Source organism: Girardinichthys multiradiatus, chromosome 7, assembly GCF_021462225.1.
Source record: "Girardinichthys multiradiatus isolate DD_20200921_A chromosome 7, DD_fGirMul_XY1, whole genome shotgun sequence".
NCBI lineage: Eukaryota > Metazoa > Chordata > Actinopteri > Cyprinodontiformes > Goodeidae > Girardinichthys > Girardinichthys multiradiatus.
Genome location: NC_061800.1, coordinates 3,145,979 through 3,163,613, shown reverse-complemented (window position 1 = coordinate 3,163,613; position 17,635 = coordinate 3,145,979). Strand labels below are relative to the sequence as shown.

At 42.0% G+C, this 17,635-nt stretch overlaps 1 protein-coding gene across 2 annotated transcripts in view; it reads right to left on the bottom strand.

Moving 5' to 3' along the window:
• Positions 1–11,176: 11,176 nt before the first annotated feature.
• kalrna (kalirin RhoGEF kinase a) overlaps positions 11,177–17,635 on the bottom strand; it is a 255,676-nt gene continuing 249,217 nt past the window's right edge. For both annotated transcript variants that reach the window (XM_047369632.1, XM_047369633.1), the window contains 3 exons: positions 16,473–16,621; positions 16,193–16,331; positions 11,177–16,100 (listed from right to left, as the gene is read on the bottom strand). In XM_047369632.1, coding sequence (XP_047225588.1) covers positions 15,543–16,100; positions 16,193–16,331; positions 16,473–16,621 — 846 coding nt within the window. In that variant the 3' untranslated portion in view covers positions 11,177–15,542. The remainder of the gene's footprint in view (positions 16,101–16,192; positions 16,332–16,472; positions 16,622–17,635) is intronic.

Here is a 17,635-nt window from a genome sequence, read left to right as displayed (position 1 = left end):
CAGCCAGAACAACCTTGAGCTCAACGCTCTAAAGACAGTGGAGATGGTTGTGGACTTCAGGCAGAACCCAGCCCCACCTGCCCCCATCACCTTCTGTGACTCCACAATTGACACTGTGGAATCTTTCCGCTTCCTGGGAACCATCATCTCCCAGGATCTCAAGTGGGAGCCAAACATCAGCTCCCTCATCAAGAAAGCCCAGCAGAGGATATTCCTTCCTGCGGCAGCTGAAGAAATTCCACCTGCCAAAGACTATGATGGTGCACTTCTACACAGCCATCATTGAGTCCATCCTCACCTCCTCCATCACCATCTGGTACGCCGCTGCTACAGCCAAGGATAATGGCAGGCTGCAGCGTGTCATTCGGTCTGCTGAGAAGGTGATTGGCTGCAGTCTACTGCCGCTTCAGGAACTGTACACCTCCAGGACCCTGAAGCGGGCAGGGAAGATTCTGGCTGATCCCTCCCACCCCAGTCACAGACTCTTTGAAACTCTCCCCTCTGGCAGGAGGCTGCGGTCCATCCGGACCAAAACCTCACGCCACAAGAACAGTTTTTTCCCATCTGCCACCAGCCTTGTTAACAAAGCCCGGAAACCACCCTGACACCCCCCTTTTTTTTTTTTTTTTTGCTGACAGGACACCTGTAACCTGCAACTCTATGCATTACATTAACGCTCAGCTTGGACTCCTGCTTTACTTGCACTGCCATACTTGCGCAATGATCACCTGCACTGTTGTACCGCTCTGGCATCTTATACTGCTCTACATTTACTCTCACTCACTTAAAGCTGTGCATATATATTTATATTATATTGTAGATATGTTTATACTGTTTAATTTGTATTGTATTGCACCAACTATGCCAAAACAAATTCCTTGTATGTCCAAAAATGTACTTGGCAATAAAGCTTTTCTGATTCTGATTCTGATTTCTCACTGAGAATATTGGCACACATTTAAGGAAAATAGCAATACTGTTGCTGCAGCAAAATAGCGAGTACTGGAGTAGCAAAGACCAAGTCAAGGCTTTGTAAGAATTATGATTATTGATTAATTAATATTTATCAAGAATTATAATTTAAAATCATAATTTGAAAAAGATTAATTTCTTAACCAAAAATCAATACTTACAAATCGAAATCAGAGATGTCCTGGCTCAAAGCCCTTGATAATTACAATTAGTAAATTCTCAGTAATAATTGGTAACTATTACTAGATGTCACTGTTTAATCAACCGCTTCACCGAAGGTGGGGGAACTTTGACCTTATTTTGACAGACAAATCACTTTTGCTTTCTCTTTATCTACTTGAATATTTATTAAATCAACAGCCCTGATACACCTCGCTATTCTGATTCAATAATCTTCACCTAATCAAGCATGCAAAAATTCTACACAAAAGGGGTAAAATAACTAAACAATGAACCTATTGAAGAATAGGTTCAGTTCATTGGCTCTGTCCAGACGTCCATCGGTCTGATCATCCTTCTGCTTGAAGCCTGTGATCTTCTTCATCCCTGTCCACACATCTCTGATATTGTTTTGCTGGAGCTTGCTCTCCAGCTTCTTCTTGTACACCTCCTTGCTGTCTCTTATCTTGACATTAAGTTGCTTCTGTAAACTCCTCAATAATTCTCTGTCTCCCTCTCTGAAGGCTCTTTTTTTCTTGTTAAGCAGGTCCTTCAGGTCACTGGTGATCCAAGGTTTGTTATTGGGGAAGCATCTCATGGTTCTGGTGGGGATGATGTTATCCACACAGAAGTTTATATAGTCGGTTACACACTCAGTCATGGCATTGATGTCCTCTCCATGTGGCTGGCACAGTGCGTCCCAGTCTGTAGCCTCAAAGCAACCTTGCAGAGCTTCTTCAGCTTCCTGTGACATTGTTCTCACAGTCCTCTTCATTACAGGTTGCCTCTGAACAAGGGGCTTATATTTCGAGCAGAGAAAAACAAGATTGTGATCGGATTTGCCTAGCGGAGGTCTTGCTGTAGAGATGTATGAGTCCTTGACATTTGCATAAAACAAATCCAATGTTTTGTTTTCTCTGGTAGAGCAGCTGACAAACCGTTGAAACGTTGGAAGTGTAGCAGAGAGTGAAGCATGGTTAAAATCACCAGAAATTGCCACAAAAGCATTGGGGTTTTGTGTCTGTAGCTTAGCAACAACTGAGCTGATGGCATCACATGCAGTGTCGGCAACAGCGGAAGGTGGAACGTAAACTGTTGCCAAAATAACACTGGTGAACTCTCTGGGTAAATAATATGGACGAAAACTTACTGCCAACAGTTCAATATCTGGAATGCAGAGTTGACACTTCACAGTAACATGTCCTGGATGACACCATCTGTTGTTCACAAATACTGCCAGTCCACCTCCTTTACATTTGCCGCTCCTCTTTAAGTCTCTGTCTGCTCGTATGGTTATAAAGCCTGGCAGAGAGACGCTGGAGTCGGGGATATGATCCTGCAGCCATGTCTCAGTAAAACACATGATACTGCATGCCCGGTTCTCTGGCTGGGTCCTTTGTAGGGCTTGGAGTTCATGCAACTTGTTTCCCAACAATCTCACATTGCCCATCATAATCGACGGAAGAGATGGTTTGAACTTCCTCCTTCTCTCTCTTCTCTTAGCTCCTGCTCTGCATCCACGGCGTCTCCTATCAGGCTCCTCTCCTGTGGAACCAGCTCCCAGCTTTAGTCCGTGAGGCAGACACCCTGTATACTTTTAAGGCTAGGCTTAAAACTTTCCTTTTTGATAAAGTTTATAGTTAGAGTGGCTTAGTTTATCCTGAGCTATCTTCCTTATTTTTTACCTCCGTCTTCCCTCCCTGTTGGTTGGAGTAAGGGGGAGTCAGGTTTAGCCTAAACCGGCTCAGTTATGGTTGAGGTGCAAACACACCTCCATTTCTGCTACCTGTGTGACCCCTTCTCTTTTCCGATGGTTGTGATCAGTCTGACAGAGAGAGGTATCCCAATCCTTGTGGTTTTTAGTATAACAATGACCATCAGTGGGACCCTTTGTGGGGTGCCTTGAGACGACATTGTTGTAAATAAGCGCCGTTTAACTAAATAATCTGAACTGAAACTATCTGTGTAGTTATGCTGCTATAGGCTTAGGCTGCTGGAGGACATAACGACCACTTTCACCCTCTTCGCTACATTCTCACACTACTCTCCAATTGTGCATTATTTGCTGTTATTTCAGCTTTTAACCTTGTTCTCTCTATTCTCTTCCTAGAAGCTACACCTGGCCTGGCTCTGTGTCTACCTGTGACACCTTTCTGGAGAGGGGAATCGTCCGAGCTTCTGCTGGCAACAACTTAATGCTCACCCTCTACCAATGATCCACATAGCCCTGTCTTTTAGTGTTTAACCCTTTCTCTCTCCTAGACATGGCGATTGACTGAGCTTAACAACAAGATGGCGCCGCAGATGGTCGCCTCGGCGTGTTGGTGCGCATTGTTTTGTTTTGTTTTTTGCTTTAAAACGGTCTTCTGTGATGGTACCCGGAGCTCTCTCACCAGAGAAGAACTCATGAACATCAGGGCTACTACACCAGAGGAGTTATTTCCCACTTTTCTACCTACTGCTCTGGAATATTTGGACATTCTGGTCAAAGGTGCGCTCACCTTTGTTCACGCGGTGAAACGCCGGAAGAGAGGGAAACGGGCTGGGGTGCTGGTACGTCTTCGCCAGCGTGGACTACGAACACCGTTACCTGGAATATTTCTCTCTAACGTGCGCTCACTTCCCAACAAAATGGAGGAACTACAACTGTTGTTGGGGAAAAACAGGGACTTTTATTCATCGGCAGTTTTGTGCTTTACGGAGACGTGGCTGTGTGGATTAATACCGGACTCCGCGCTGCAGCTGGCAGGATTCCAGCTCTACAGAGCGGACAGAGACACGGAACTCTCCGGCAAAGCGAAAGGTGGAGGAATCTGTTTTTACCTCAACAGTGGTTGGTGCAACGACGTGACAGTGATTCAGCAGCACTGTTCTCCAGACCTGGAATCATTCATCATAAACTGTAAGCCTTTCTATTCCCCCCGTGAGTTCGCTTCGTTCATCCTGGTCGGTGTTTACATCCCGCCGCAAGCTAACGTGCAGGTCGCACAGCGCATGCTCGCCGACCAGATACTGAGTGTGGAGCGGACCAACCCGGACTCCTTAGTAATCGTCGCTGGTGACTTTAACAAAGGTAATCTGACCCACGAACTTCCCAAATACAGACAGTTTATAAAATGTCCGACCAGAGAGGACAACATTCTGGATCACTGTTACACCACCATCAGAGACGCTTATCACGCCGTCCCACGTGCTGCACTGGGCCAATCCGACCACATCATGGTCCACCTGATTCCTGCATACAGGCAGAAACTAAAGCTCTGCAAACCTGTTGTGAGGACGACAAGGAAGTGGAGCAGTGAGGCTGTGGAGAATCTCCAGGCGTGTTTAGGCTGTACAGACTGGGATGTGTTCAGGACTACTACCAACAGTCTGGATGAGTACACAGAGGCTGTGACTTCCTACATCAGCTTCTGTGAGGACAGCTGTGTACCATCATGCACCAGGGTGAGTTACAACAACGACAAACCCTGGTTCACAGCTAAACTCAGAAGGTTAAGACTGGATAAGGAAGAGGCCTTCAGGAGTGGGGACAAAGACATATACAGAGAGGTGAAGTACAAGTTTGGCAAGGCAGTAAAAGAGGCCAAACGACTGTACTCTGAGAAGCTCCAAATCCAGTTCTCAGCCAACGACTCTGCGTCTGTCTGGAAAGGGCTCAAGCAAATCACCAACTACAAGCCGAAAGCCCCCCACTCCATCAACGACCGACGCCTCGCCAACGACCTGAACGAGTTCTACTGCCGCTTTGAAAGACAAAGGGACAGTCCTGCAACCATCTCCCACGACGCCCCCCAACAGCTGCAGCCACAATCCACCACCCCCACCTCCCCAACCTCAAGAGGGGCCTTGGCACCTCCAACCCCCACCAGCCCCCTACCCACGCCGAGGACGGCTCTTTCCATCCAGGAGAGGGACGTCAACAAACTCTTCAGGAGACAGAACCCCCGGAAAGCTGCTGGTCCGGATTCTGTCTCACCAGCCAGCCTGAAGCACTGCGCTGATCAGCTGTCTCCAGTCTTCACAGACATTTTTAACACCTCACTGGAGACATGTCATGTGCCAGCCTGCTTCAAGTCCTCCACCATCGTCCCTGTTCCCAAGAAGCCAAGGACCACAGGGCTTAATGACTTCAGACCCGTCGCCCTGACCTCTGTGGTGATGAAGTCCTTTGAGCGCCTTGTGCTCCACACCTAAAAGACATCACCGACCCCCTCCTGGACCCCCTGCAGTTTGCCTACAGAGCCAACAGGTCTGTAGATGATGCAGTCAACCTAGCCCTTCACTTCATCCTCCGGCACCTGGACTCCACAGGAACCTATGCCAGGATCCTGTTTGTGGATTTCAGCTCTGCCTTCAACACCATCGTCCCAGCTCTGCTCCAGGAGAAGCTCTCCCAGCTGAGTGTGCCCGACTCCACCTGCAGGTGGATCACTGACTTCCTGTCTGACAGGAAGCAGCGCGTGAGGCTGGGGAAGCACGTCTCTGACTCCCTGACCATCAGCACCGGTTCCCCCCAAGGCTGTGTTCTCTCTCCTCTGCTCTTCTCCCTGTACACCAACAGCTGCACCTCCAGTCACCAGTCTGTCAAGCTTCTGAAGTTTGCGGACGACACCACCCTGATCGGACTCATCTCTGATGGTGACGAGTCCGCGTACAGATGGGAAGTGGACCATCTGTTGGACTGGTGCAGCCAGAACAACCTTGAGCTCAACGCTCTAAAGACAGTGGAGATGGTTGTGAACTTCAGGCAGAACCCAGCCCCACCTGCCCCCATCACCCTCTGTGACTCCACAATTGACACTGTGGAATCTTTCCGCTTCCTGGGAACCATCATCTCCCAGGATCTCAAGTGGGAGCCAAACATCAGCTCCCTCATCAAGAAAGCCCAGCAGAGGATGTTCTTCCTGCGGCAGCTGAAGAAATTCAACCTGCCAAAGACTATGATGGTGCACTTCTACACAGCCATCATTGAGTCCATCCTCACCTCCTCCATCACCATCTGGTACGCCGCTGCTACAGCCAAGGATAAGGGCAGGCTGCAGCGTGTCATTCGGTCTGCTGAGAAGGTGATTGGCTGCAGTCTACTGTCGCTCCAGGAACTGTACACCTCCAGGACCCTGAAGCGGGCAGGGAAGATTCTGGCTGATCCCTCCCACCCCGGTCACAGACTCTTTGAGACTCTCCCCTCTGGCAGGAGGCTGCGGTCCATCCGGACCAAAACCTCACGCCACAAGAACAGTTTTTTCCCATCTGCCACCAGCCTGGTTAACAAAGCCCGGAAACCACCCTGACACTCTCCCTTTCCCCCACACCCCCCCTTTTTTTGCTGACAGGACACCTGTAACCTGTAACTCTATGCGTTACATTAACGCTCAGCTTGGACTCCTGCTTACTTGCACTGCTTTACTTGCACAATGATCACCTGCACTGTTGTATTGCTCTTGCATCTTATACTGCTCTACATTTACTCTCACTCACTTAAAACTGTGCACTTATATTTATATTATATTGTAGATATGTTTGTACTGTTTAATTTGTACTGTATTGCACCGACTACGCCAAAACAAATTCCTTGTATGTCCAAAAACGTACTTGGCAATAAAGCTTTTCTGATTCTGATTCTGATTCAAACTCTATGTGCTCTCTTTCAGACTCTAACCTTGAAAACTGGCTCAGAGTTTATCTGTTCTTTCTTTCTAGGTGAAACGACTAAAGGAGCTACATCCATTAACATTTACTTTTCCTTCCCATAGAAAGTACTCCTGGATCAGTGCTTCTGTGTTCTTTTTGTGTCTCTGCTCTTTTCTCTCAAACTCCCAGTCGGTTGTGGCAGATGGCCGCTCACACTGAGCCTGGTTCTGCTGGAGGTTTCTTCTTGTTAAAAGGGAGTTTTTCCTCTCCACTGTCGCTACATGCATGCTCAGTATGAGGGATTGTTGCAAAGTCAACGCCAGTGACTGTCCACTGTCTCTACATGCTCATCCGGGAGGAGGGAATGCTGCAAGTCACTGACTGGATGCAATCTGCTGGGTTTCCTTAGATAGAAAAACTTTTTATCCAATTTGAATAAAAAGCTAACTCCGACTACACTGTTCAATTGTTAGTATTAATTGGAATGTATGTACTAGACTGTTGTGAAGTGCCTTGAGACAACATGTGTTGTGAATTGGCGCTATATGAATAAACTGAATTTAATTTAATTGAATTGAATTGAACTTCTGCTTGTATTGTGAACGGGTTGTTTGAACATCTCGCAACTGTAGTTCTTTAATGGATCTTAAACTAATTTGACCTTAATCCCAATTCTTTAAAACCAGCCTTGTGTCATGATTCGCATGTGTTTGGAGTTTTGAGTTGAAGTTGCTTTATTTATCGATGGTTTACTTATTATATTCTCTACATGTTACTATTTTAGTTCATTGCTTTATCCACTGATTAGGTTTTATCTGCTTTGTTATTGTAATTCAGTCAGTAAACAAACCAATATAATTGTTAATTATCTTAGTGATCTGCCTGTTAGGTTTTGAGTTTGAGTTCTATCGGTTCTCTCTGCACTGCCATGTTCTTTAGTTGTTATTTCTGTTCATTTCAGGTTGATTAGATTAACTATTCATTCTTGTGTTTAGATTCTTAGATTCCTGTGTTAGATATTTTAAGTTTCCTTGTGGATCTGTTCCTTCCTGTTTGTTAGTTTATTTGTTTACTTCGATGTTTTGTTATTCCCCTGAAGTCATTGTTCATTTGTGTTAATCATCCTCCTCCATCAGTTACCTTGCATTCCTGAGGCCTCATGTACAAAAGAGTGCATATGCAATCTCCATTGTGCACAAATATACATACCCTAACAGGGATTCTTAAACTTTAAATTTGAAGGTCCAAATTGGATGTGTAGGTATGATCTAAATTTCTAGAGAAAACCTGCGAAGGGCATATTAAATTAGTTTCCTATGTTAAAGCCAAAGAAAAGGCACTTTTTGCCTTCAGCTGTGTGTTTGTGACCATTGCAAATACAATGTTGGAAGCAGTGAGAATAGGTTTCATTATTTATTAGCCAGTGTCATTCGTGGACTGTTGGTGGTTAAAGGATCCTAACAATCTGTAGCTTCTTAATTCTGACCTTATAGATATTTCTCCAATTGAACGCTGTATTAAATGATTTGAGCTAATTTCAGAACAAAATAAACTTACCTCTGACATTCTGTCATTGTTAAGCTAGCTGTGTCAATGCAAGGACAATTCCCGAAAATATCAACCTGTTCTGTTCATGCAGACATTCTGCATTTATTTTCTCACCAACCTGGGTCTTCCTCATTATGTCTTAATCCTTAATGTATCTCGGAACATTATATACATTACTAAGTTGATGTGTTGTGTAAAGATATCTGTGGTTTGGATTTTAACCCAGGTGTGATCCACATATCTGAGCCGGTGGCTAGGTGTTGTTCCCTTGTGGGAGTACAGTGCTCTGACATGTCACCATTTCAAAATTGGCCACAAGGAGTAAAACGTGGGATCCAACTGCACATCCATGGTTCTGTTCTGCCTTTCACTAAGCCTCCTATGTTCGGAGACCCTGAGCTTAGACTCTGAGGAACTCATTTCTCGAGAAGTTCAGTGAAGGGGAACAACACCTACCCACCCATCCCATACATGGATGAGACCTGGATTAATATCCAAGCCAAAGAACTGATATCCAAGCCTTTACTGAACACATCAACTTAGTGGGCTCCAACATCAAGCTTACAAGGGAGGAAATAGTTATGAAATTAGTTCCATGTACAGAAATTCATACTTTGTTTAGGGGAAACTGGAATGTTGTGGTATTGGACGAACTTCTGCTTTTATGCAGTGGTGCATCCAACCATTCAGATCTAAACGCAGTTGCATTTAAAATGTCTCACCACTAGTAAAGCAGCAACTTTACACCTCATACTCTTCTAAATCATGCTGCTATGTTGAGGAAAAAGCTCAATATTTTAAACCTTTACAAAACAGCCATGTAATTCTATATTCAGTGTTTGGCCTCTCTGCATTTTGCTCTTACATTCTCGCAGGTACTTTGCACCGCTGTGCTCTTTCTGGACAATATTGGTGCAGCTCCCTCCTTCCTTACCTGACAATATTTGGGTCCGTTTCTAAAAAGGTGCTACAGATGGCTGGCTTAGTATTTCACTCCCTTGTGCTTTGCTTCTATTCTCTAGTTACTTCCATCAGAGGTGAACTCTTAAACATCAGGCACTCATATCTGGGCATTATTTCTCTGGTGTTTACCAATTCAGACAACTTAACTGCGATCCTGGTTGGAAGCACAGTGGCTTTCTGTGGGATTCACCTGAAATACAGATGGGGGGGAATGCACACGTACCCTAATCAATGCTACGCCTACAGGGACTGCACAACACACTCCCTTATAAATACCTGGCAAATGTTCGATCCCTGCCAAACAAAATGGACAAACTGCTGCTTCTTATTTTTTCTATAAGACTTACTCTGAAAATTGCTTTTCCACCCTACTTAAACCGGATAACTTCGTTTGATTTTCACACAGGTTGTTTGTTGCATTTGCTAAATCTCACTCCCCAGAGGGATCTGTTGAAATATTTATTTTGCTATTGGTGCAAACATTTTCAAAACAATTGTCAGAGATTAGCTTCATAGTCATGCCAACAGTTTAACACTTGACAATGTGGTGGAAGGACTTTTAGTATAAAATACAACTTTCCAGTTTTTCTCTGTTCCTCTTCTAAGGCTCTTACACAATGGGTTCATAATTAAAGACAAATCAAAATTTAAAACTGCTTTAGTTTTTCTTTGCTAGGGTGCAGCATGTGCCTAAAAATGCTAGTTGGGGAACTAATCCCATTGCTGGCACAGACATGGTGTCATACATGTTATACATGCTGCTATAACATTAAGCCATTAATAAAGGTTGCTGAAGATGACATTTGCCAATTACTTTCTGTTTGATATATCAAATTGAAGTAAAAAGTAGTAAAAAGTGTGACATCCAATCGTGTTCTCCATTGCTCTTTATCCTGCACTAAATATTATCATATTTAACTGTAAAACTCACTAAACTGTACTGCACCCATCACTTCATCCTGCTGTTCAATGCTTGCCACCGTTTAAAACATACTAGGGAGCGATGATTCCTGGGGACTGTGTGTAGCTTACCGATTATTCTGCTTTCACTTGCTCTCTGAAGATAATTGTTAAATGTTCACGTTTTAAATTTGCACTAAGGACAAACATAGCAGCATAAAATTCCTAACTTGCTGCAACACAGTGTTGCAGGATGTTACAGGAAATGTTGGGAAAAATTACCTTGGTACATTTCTGGCATTTTTAAAGAGAAACCTACCTTTTAAAAAGTTGGTGACATCAGACCATAATAAGTTTTGCCTCAAGGTTAGCAAGACATTATTCCTTAGTCAAGATTCTACATGGAGAAAACAGGAGATCATTGTAGAACACAAGTATTTGTCAGAAATACCTGCAGCTTCATCAGTCTTGTTGTGTCAATCACCAGCTTGTCTTTAATTTTTTCCTCTGTTTTGAAAAAAAACATCTACTTGTTAATGATGTCCCATCATATAGTTTGTATACGATAGAATATATGTAACATTACAGTGGAAACAGTTTTAGAAGTTCTATCATATTTACATCACAAATTCTTGCCATTTTAATAGGACATCCAAACTATTCACTGTACTGTACAACACCATGTGGTACTAATACTAGTCATACATGTGTAATAATATTAAACAATAATAACCACCATGGATTAGAAAAACCAATGTGTGTTCTGCTCCTCTCTCATTATGGCTTATGACGATAAAATAGTTACCAAATAAATTGAGGCAAAATGTTTTCCAATATGTCAAAAGAAATGGTCTTGACTACTACGTCAGTCTTTTTCCTATGATTTTGCTGTCTTGATGTGAAGATGTTATGAAGAGTTATTGTGCCACCTGGTGGGAATAAATTGCCACAGTTTAAAGCACCAGTTGGACAGTGTAACACAGCAGAGGACACATAAAAATATACAAATAGGCAGGTCGTTTATTTGGAAAGAGTAACAAACCAACAGGTTGTTTGGAGCAGGAAACCTGTACAGATGTGTACTGCGTTGCACAGCTGCACGAAGCATCAGCATGTTCTCTATGAAGCTCAGCATAAACAGTATTTTACAAGGTTTGACAGCACAGCATGGCTTAACAAGTTATGAAAGATGCATTGTGGATTGTGGATTCGTCACTAGTTCAGTTTGCTAAAGAAGATAACCTGAGGTTTATTCAACAGGCTTTCTCATATCCAATAATAAAAGGACTGAAAGTGAAAAGTCCAGAGCAGGGACTCGGTTGTCTTGTGATTTACGCAAATATGTAACCGGCAAACAACTTGAACTTCATTGATTATTGAACATTACTAAAATACTCTAGAATGGATTTACCTTTTACCTCATCAAGACCCTGAGTGCTAAGATATGCTAGAGGAAGGGCCCAAGCTCTTTTAGAGCAGATGAATGCATTGAATTTTGCAGGAAACTACCAGAACCATAGATCCAACACTTTGTCATTTCAGGGAAAACAAGTCAAATCTTTTCCCCATCTCATCATTTCTCCTTGTAGTCCTACTTCAGTGACCTTCAAGTGTTCAAGCCTACCTGCTGATAAGGCAACATTCTTCTTTCTTATTGGATGTTAAATGCACTTTGATGAGATAAAGGCATTGAAAACAGCAAGCAGTGTTGATGGCAGCTACATTGGCTCGGTTCTGCCTGAAGTTCCTTTATATGAAACTTTTTCTGCTTGTTTTATTCCATCAGTTATAAGAGTTTAAGTAATTATGAGCATGTTAAGATGTTAAAAACAAATTACCCCTTGAAATTGATCTTTTGGGAGAAAGAACTGCTCTTGCTGATGTGAGAAGCTGAGAAATCAAAGATAATATTGAAACTTTGAATCCATCACCTTTTAACGGCAGATAATTCTTCCCATAATTAGGCCACAAGCCCTTCCTTTAAACTTTTGAGACACCAAAAAATGGTTGATAAATGTCAGACTTTAACCAGCTCAGATTATATTTTGAATGTTCAGTTTCATAAAACAGGTCATCTGTTGTGTCTGGAGTAAAATTAACTTTTCATTTTTATTTCATATTTGACTGAGTGTATTTTCACTTAAATAATCTGGAAGCAGACATAAGTTTGATGAATAATTAATATAATCTTTTATTGTGTTACTTTCTTGTTCCCAGTTTTTCTTACAATAATGTATTTAAGTGTAATTATTTTTATGTTAAAGAAATCTTAATCTGAGTAATACACAGAATCTGCTTGCCTTTTTTAAAACTGTGTTGTAATTTGTTTAGTTGGAAGGACAGAATTTATTCTTCAGATGGATTTTTGACAAATTAAGAATCTAATTTCTTTTTTATTTATTTATATAGTTTAATGTATTATATCGACGCTACACTTTTAAAAGCCAGATCCTTCATGCATGAAAGTGCTGGTAGTGACAGAGGGTTGCTTTGGTTTTTTACTATGACTGTTCTTACTGACAATGTTCCTTGACCATGGGCACCCTTTAAATCATCTGTAGGTGTTAGTATCCAGTGTTACTGCTTGCAGCTTTTATTATTATTGGGTGTTTATGGGCAGTAACTCAAAGAAGGGAGAATCTCACATATACTGTTTCACATTTTACTACCAAACAATCAAAGCTGCTGTTTCCCATTGAATATGATGAAGTGTGTGTAAATGGTCTACTGTATGAGTAACAGCGCTAAACAGATCTGACTGAAATCCACCAGCATTGTCCAAACCTGAACATTTCTTTTTACAGCTGCACTCATGAACACAGAACACACACACATTTTAGTGGATGTTGACATCAATAAAACTTTCTGTTGCTTACTACTGTACAACTGAGTCATCTGCTTGGAAATAAAGGCTTTCTACTGCAGTACACTGAATGCTTCCTAAGGTACTCGTGATATATGGACAGTGGTCTATGACGACACAATACTTACAGAACACATTCTCTAAGAAATACATTCATTATTAACTTGGAACAGAACAGTAAACATCCGCCTTAAAAATCAGCCAAGCAGTGACATCACCACAAAACAGGCAGGACTTTTGCAACAGTGGCCGGTAGAGGCTGGAGATGTTTGACCCAATAGCTGTGAAAATGGATCTCGTTTTTGTACCAGTGATTTAAGTTTGACTTTCCTGAAAACAAATACATTTATAACCTGATTTTAAACCCATCCCAGGTGGTTTTATATGGAGACAATTGCTGGCAGTTCTGCTGTTCTGTAAACTACATGCCACAATTCTACACAAAAAGTATCTTTATAAACAGCAGCATGACGTGAGGAGGCACTCTTCCTATTCTTCCATTTGATCCAATGGTCCTGTATAAACTCTAGCTGCTGAATATAAGGGAAAACAAATGATCTTTTTTTTATCTTTGCACAGTGCCAAACAAAACAAAATCTTCACATTCATAACTACACTTGAAGGTACTGTCCAACAGAAGCCTATACAGGAGTACAAAAACAATCTACTGTTAATCTAACTGTTTGCAACCTGTAGTTGTGTGTAGTTTTTATCATATCATGGATAACACCATATTCTATTAAAACACACCATGCATTTCTGCTGGACCTGTCTTCAGTTAAGTTTAAATAATTCTAACAAAATAAATTTATATGTTACATTGGTGATTTTGTGAAAACCTGATTTTAAGTCTTTAACACTGAAAAGAGACTGCCGCAAAACGTCCAGGTGCTGTACCATCCAACAGAAAAATAACATTGCTTCCCAGTCCTTCCCAGATCTAATTATTTATACACAAATAAAACTACCCTTAAATGCATGTTAAAGAAAACCTGGGTGCATTAGGCTGGGACTGACTCTTAGTTAAGAGCTTCATCCACTCTGCTTACTGAAAGAACCAGAACAACTATTTTAAGCTGATGTAAAGTACTGCATCGTTCCATTTTTTCAATTAATCTAAACAAATCCTACAAATCCTTCTCCAAAAATAATGTTTGATAATAAGAAGTGCTTTCCATTCTCATCACAGCAGGGTGGATAAAAAAAATCAGCACTAAGCCCAGCTCTGTACCACAGCATACAGAGTGAGCTGGCTCCAGAACTCAGTGCCTTCTGTGTGCCCTGGAGCAACAGTACACTGTATTCTGATGGACATGTATTGCAAACCAATAACAGAGCTGCTAGGGATCAGATTTGTTAACAGTTCTACATTTTACCTTAGCTGCATTACTACTTTAAGGAAAAATATGACCCCAAAAAATAGCATCTTCCTATGACTCCCATATTCAATTTAGATATGAATATTATCCTCATTATTATTCTTGTGGGCACCATGTTTCTATAACACTCATTTTCCATTCTACTTTTACAAATACAAACATTTTGAGTTTTCTAAACTGAAAACTAAGAATTTAGCTTTTTGGCAATAAACACAGGAAGTGATTGTTTGCCCTGAAACAAAAAAATATAGAGTACATAGAGAAACACCTCATGCCCACCAAGTATAGGAGGAGGATCTGTGATACTGTTGTCTTCCAAAGACTCTGGGATCCTTTTTAGGATGCATCGTTTTCTCTTTGAAACATTTTTTAATAATAATTTGATGGTCTGTGCCTTTAAAGTATGTAATGTAAAAACAGGTCATCATTGGAACTTTCAAAAGATTGATGATCCAAAACATTTGAATAAATAGTTGTAAAAGGGTTATATTAACAGCAGGGTAACAATAACTGTGCTACCTGTGATTTTGCTCAAAAACAATTATTTCTTATTGCTAACTTTTTCCCCAGTGAATATTTGGAATTTGCATAATGATAAAAAATTATAATTATTAAGGGTGAGATTATGCTACTGCATATTTTAAGGATTTGTTTTACACTTCTTTATCAGGGATAATGAAGAAAGCTTAGAGGATTCTTGTTGACTTGTCAAAGTTTCATGTTTTCTGTAAGGTGTGAACAATTTACATGAAAAATAACTTCAGCTTCTCTGCTATATTTAAAACCAGTAAATCTTGGTGTAAATATTAACAATGTAACTAAGCTCTGACTCCTCCTTTTTAGTGATCCCAGAGTGTGTTTCTATGGTTTCTCTCTACATAGCTGAGTTGATTTTTATTGGGTTATAATGGATTTTTAAAACAAAGACAGAAAATAATAAATTAAGAGGTTGTGAAATAAATAACTTATGCAAATATATAAAGAGACACCCATACAGAACCAAGAATATTAAATGTTGGACCAAACAGGAACCTTTTCCATTCATATGTCCATATGACAGTAAATAGTAAAGACATTTTAGTGTTGGCGCTCACAGATGGACTAAATGTTCATTGATCTCTCCGTCACAGTGTGTTGCCCATACTGCTGCTCACCAAACCTTTGATGTTGGTAATGGTACGAACATCATGTAACTGTCTTCTACGGTCGATGAACGTGGCCAGCCTCGACCTGTCCAGAGGCGTCTTAGAATACTCACCTCCTTGAGCACCCCCACGGCCCACCCATGGGTGTTGTAAACATGAAGTAGCACTAGGCCTCTTCCTAGGATCCTCCTGCAGCACTGACAACACAAAATCCCTGGCTGCCTGACTCACATGATGAAAGTATTCATCTGGGAAACAAAAGTCCAAGCGGCAAATGTTTACGCATGTTTCCTCTGGTGATTCATCCAAAAATGGAGATACACCACTGAGCATCACATAGGCCAGCACACCCACGCTCCACAAATCTGTCGCAACAGAGACCGGTGTGCCTCGGATGAGCTCAGGGGCTGCAAACTCAGGGTTTCCAAGTAAGAGGTGCACATATCGGCGGTTAGCAGAGAGCTGGATGGCATCGCCAAGGTCAATGAGCTTAACAGATGGAGTCGGAGCTCTAAGATCTACCATGATGTTCTCAGGCTGCAACAGAGAGAGATAAAATTCAACCCAAGACAACAAAGTCACAAAATTTTAAAATTTTATTTTCATTAATCTGCTCCAAACATTATCACCTTGAGATCCAGATGTGCCACCCTGCAGGTATGAATGTGCTGTAAAGCCTCCAAAGTTTCTCTGATGAAAAACGCCACTTTCTCTTCCATCAGCTCATCATGGGCAACCAGGTAATCAAGCAAACGTCCATCTTCCAGTCTTAAACATGCAATAGTCAGAAAAAGTTGCCATTTTAGTAAATATTACCTAACATAAAAATACTAAAAGTTTATTAACTGGTAACACCTGTGACAATGGAAATCAGCTTTATCGTTGTCTGAATATTGCCATAAAACTCACAGCTCCAGGATGAGCATCAGAGAGGCAGAAGACTCATATGTGTCAAGCAGTGCCACCAGCTGGTGATTCTGTACGTGCCGGAGAATGTCTGCCTCGTGAGCTACCTGCTCTTTCTTCTGCATTTTCTTATTCACATACTTTACTGCAACCTGGACAGAAGAAAAGACCCTCAATGTAAAAGTAAAAACTGGAATCAAGTGATGCCATTCATTAAATGTTCACTATTGAACACTGAAATAGTGTTTATTTTAATCTTCCCTTAAAGCACCTTATAGCATTTTTAGACATTGAGGAAGAGAGGAAATGCAATCATGTAGATCAGTGAAGAAACACTAAAAATATATACATCCATCCATCCATTGTTTTCCACTTATCTGAGATCGGGTCACGTGAGCAACAGGTCGAGTAGGGAACCCAAGACATCCCACTGCCCAGCAAGATTTTTCGGCTCATTCTGGAGGATCCCAAGGCGTTCCCACTCCAGATGGGATATATAGTCCCTCCAGCAAGTTTTGTGTTTCACCCAGGGTCTACTCCCAGTGGTATATGCCAGAAAAACCCTCGAAGGGGGTGCCCAGATTACATCCTTATCAGATGCCTGAACCACCTTAGCGGTCTACTTTCAATGCAGAAAACTGCCTGCTGTACTTTGAACTCCTCCCGGATGATGGACCTCCTCACCATATCTCTAAGGCTAAGTCCAGTCACCCTCCAGAGGATGCTCATTATTGCTGCTCGTATCCTGGATCTTGATCTTTCAGTCATAATCCATATTTAATGACCATAGGTCAGGGTTGGAACATAAACAAACCAGTAAATTCAGAGCTTTGCTTTTAGGCTTAGCTCTTTCTTCACCACAACTGACCGGAGCAGTGCCTGCATTACTGGAGACAAAGCCCCAATTCATTTGTACCCCTCCTATTCCATCCTACTATCACTGGTAAACAAGATGCCAACAAACTTAAACTGGTCCGCATGAGTCAGAGACTGAGCCTCAGCCCAGAGGGGGCCACCCACCTCTGTCCAGTCAAAAGCCACGGCCTGAGACTTATAGGACCCGACTATCATTCCGACCACTTCACACTCAGCAGAGAACCACTCCATTGCACGCTGGAGTTCATGGCCTGAAGAAGCCAACATAACCACATCACCTCCAAAAAAGC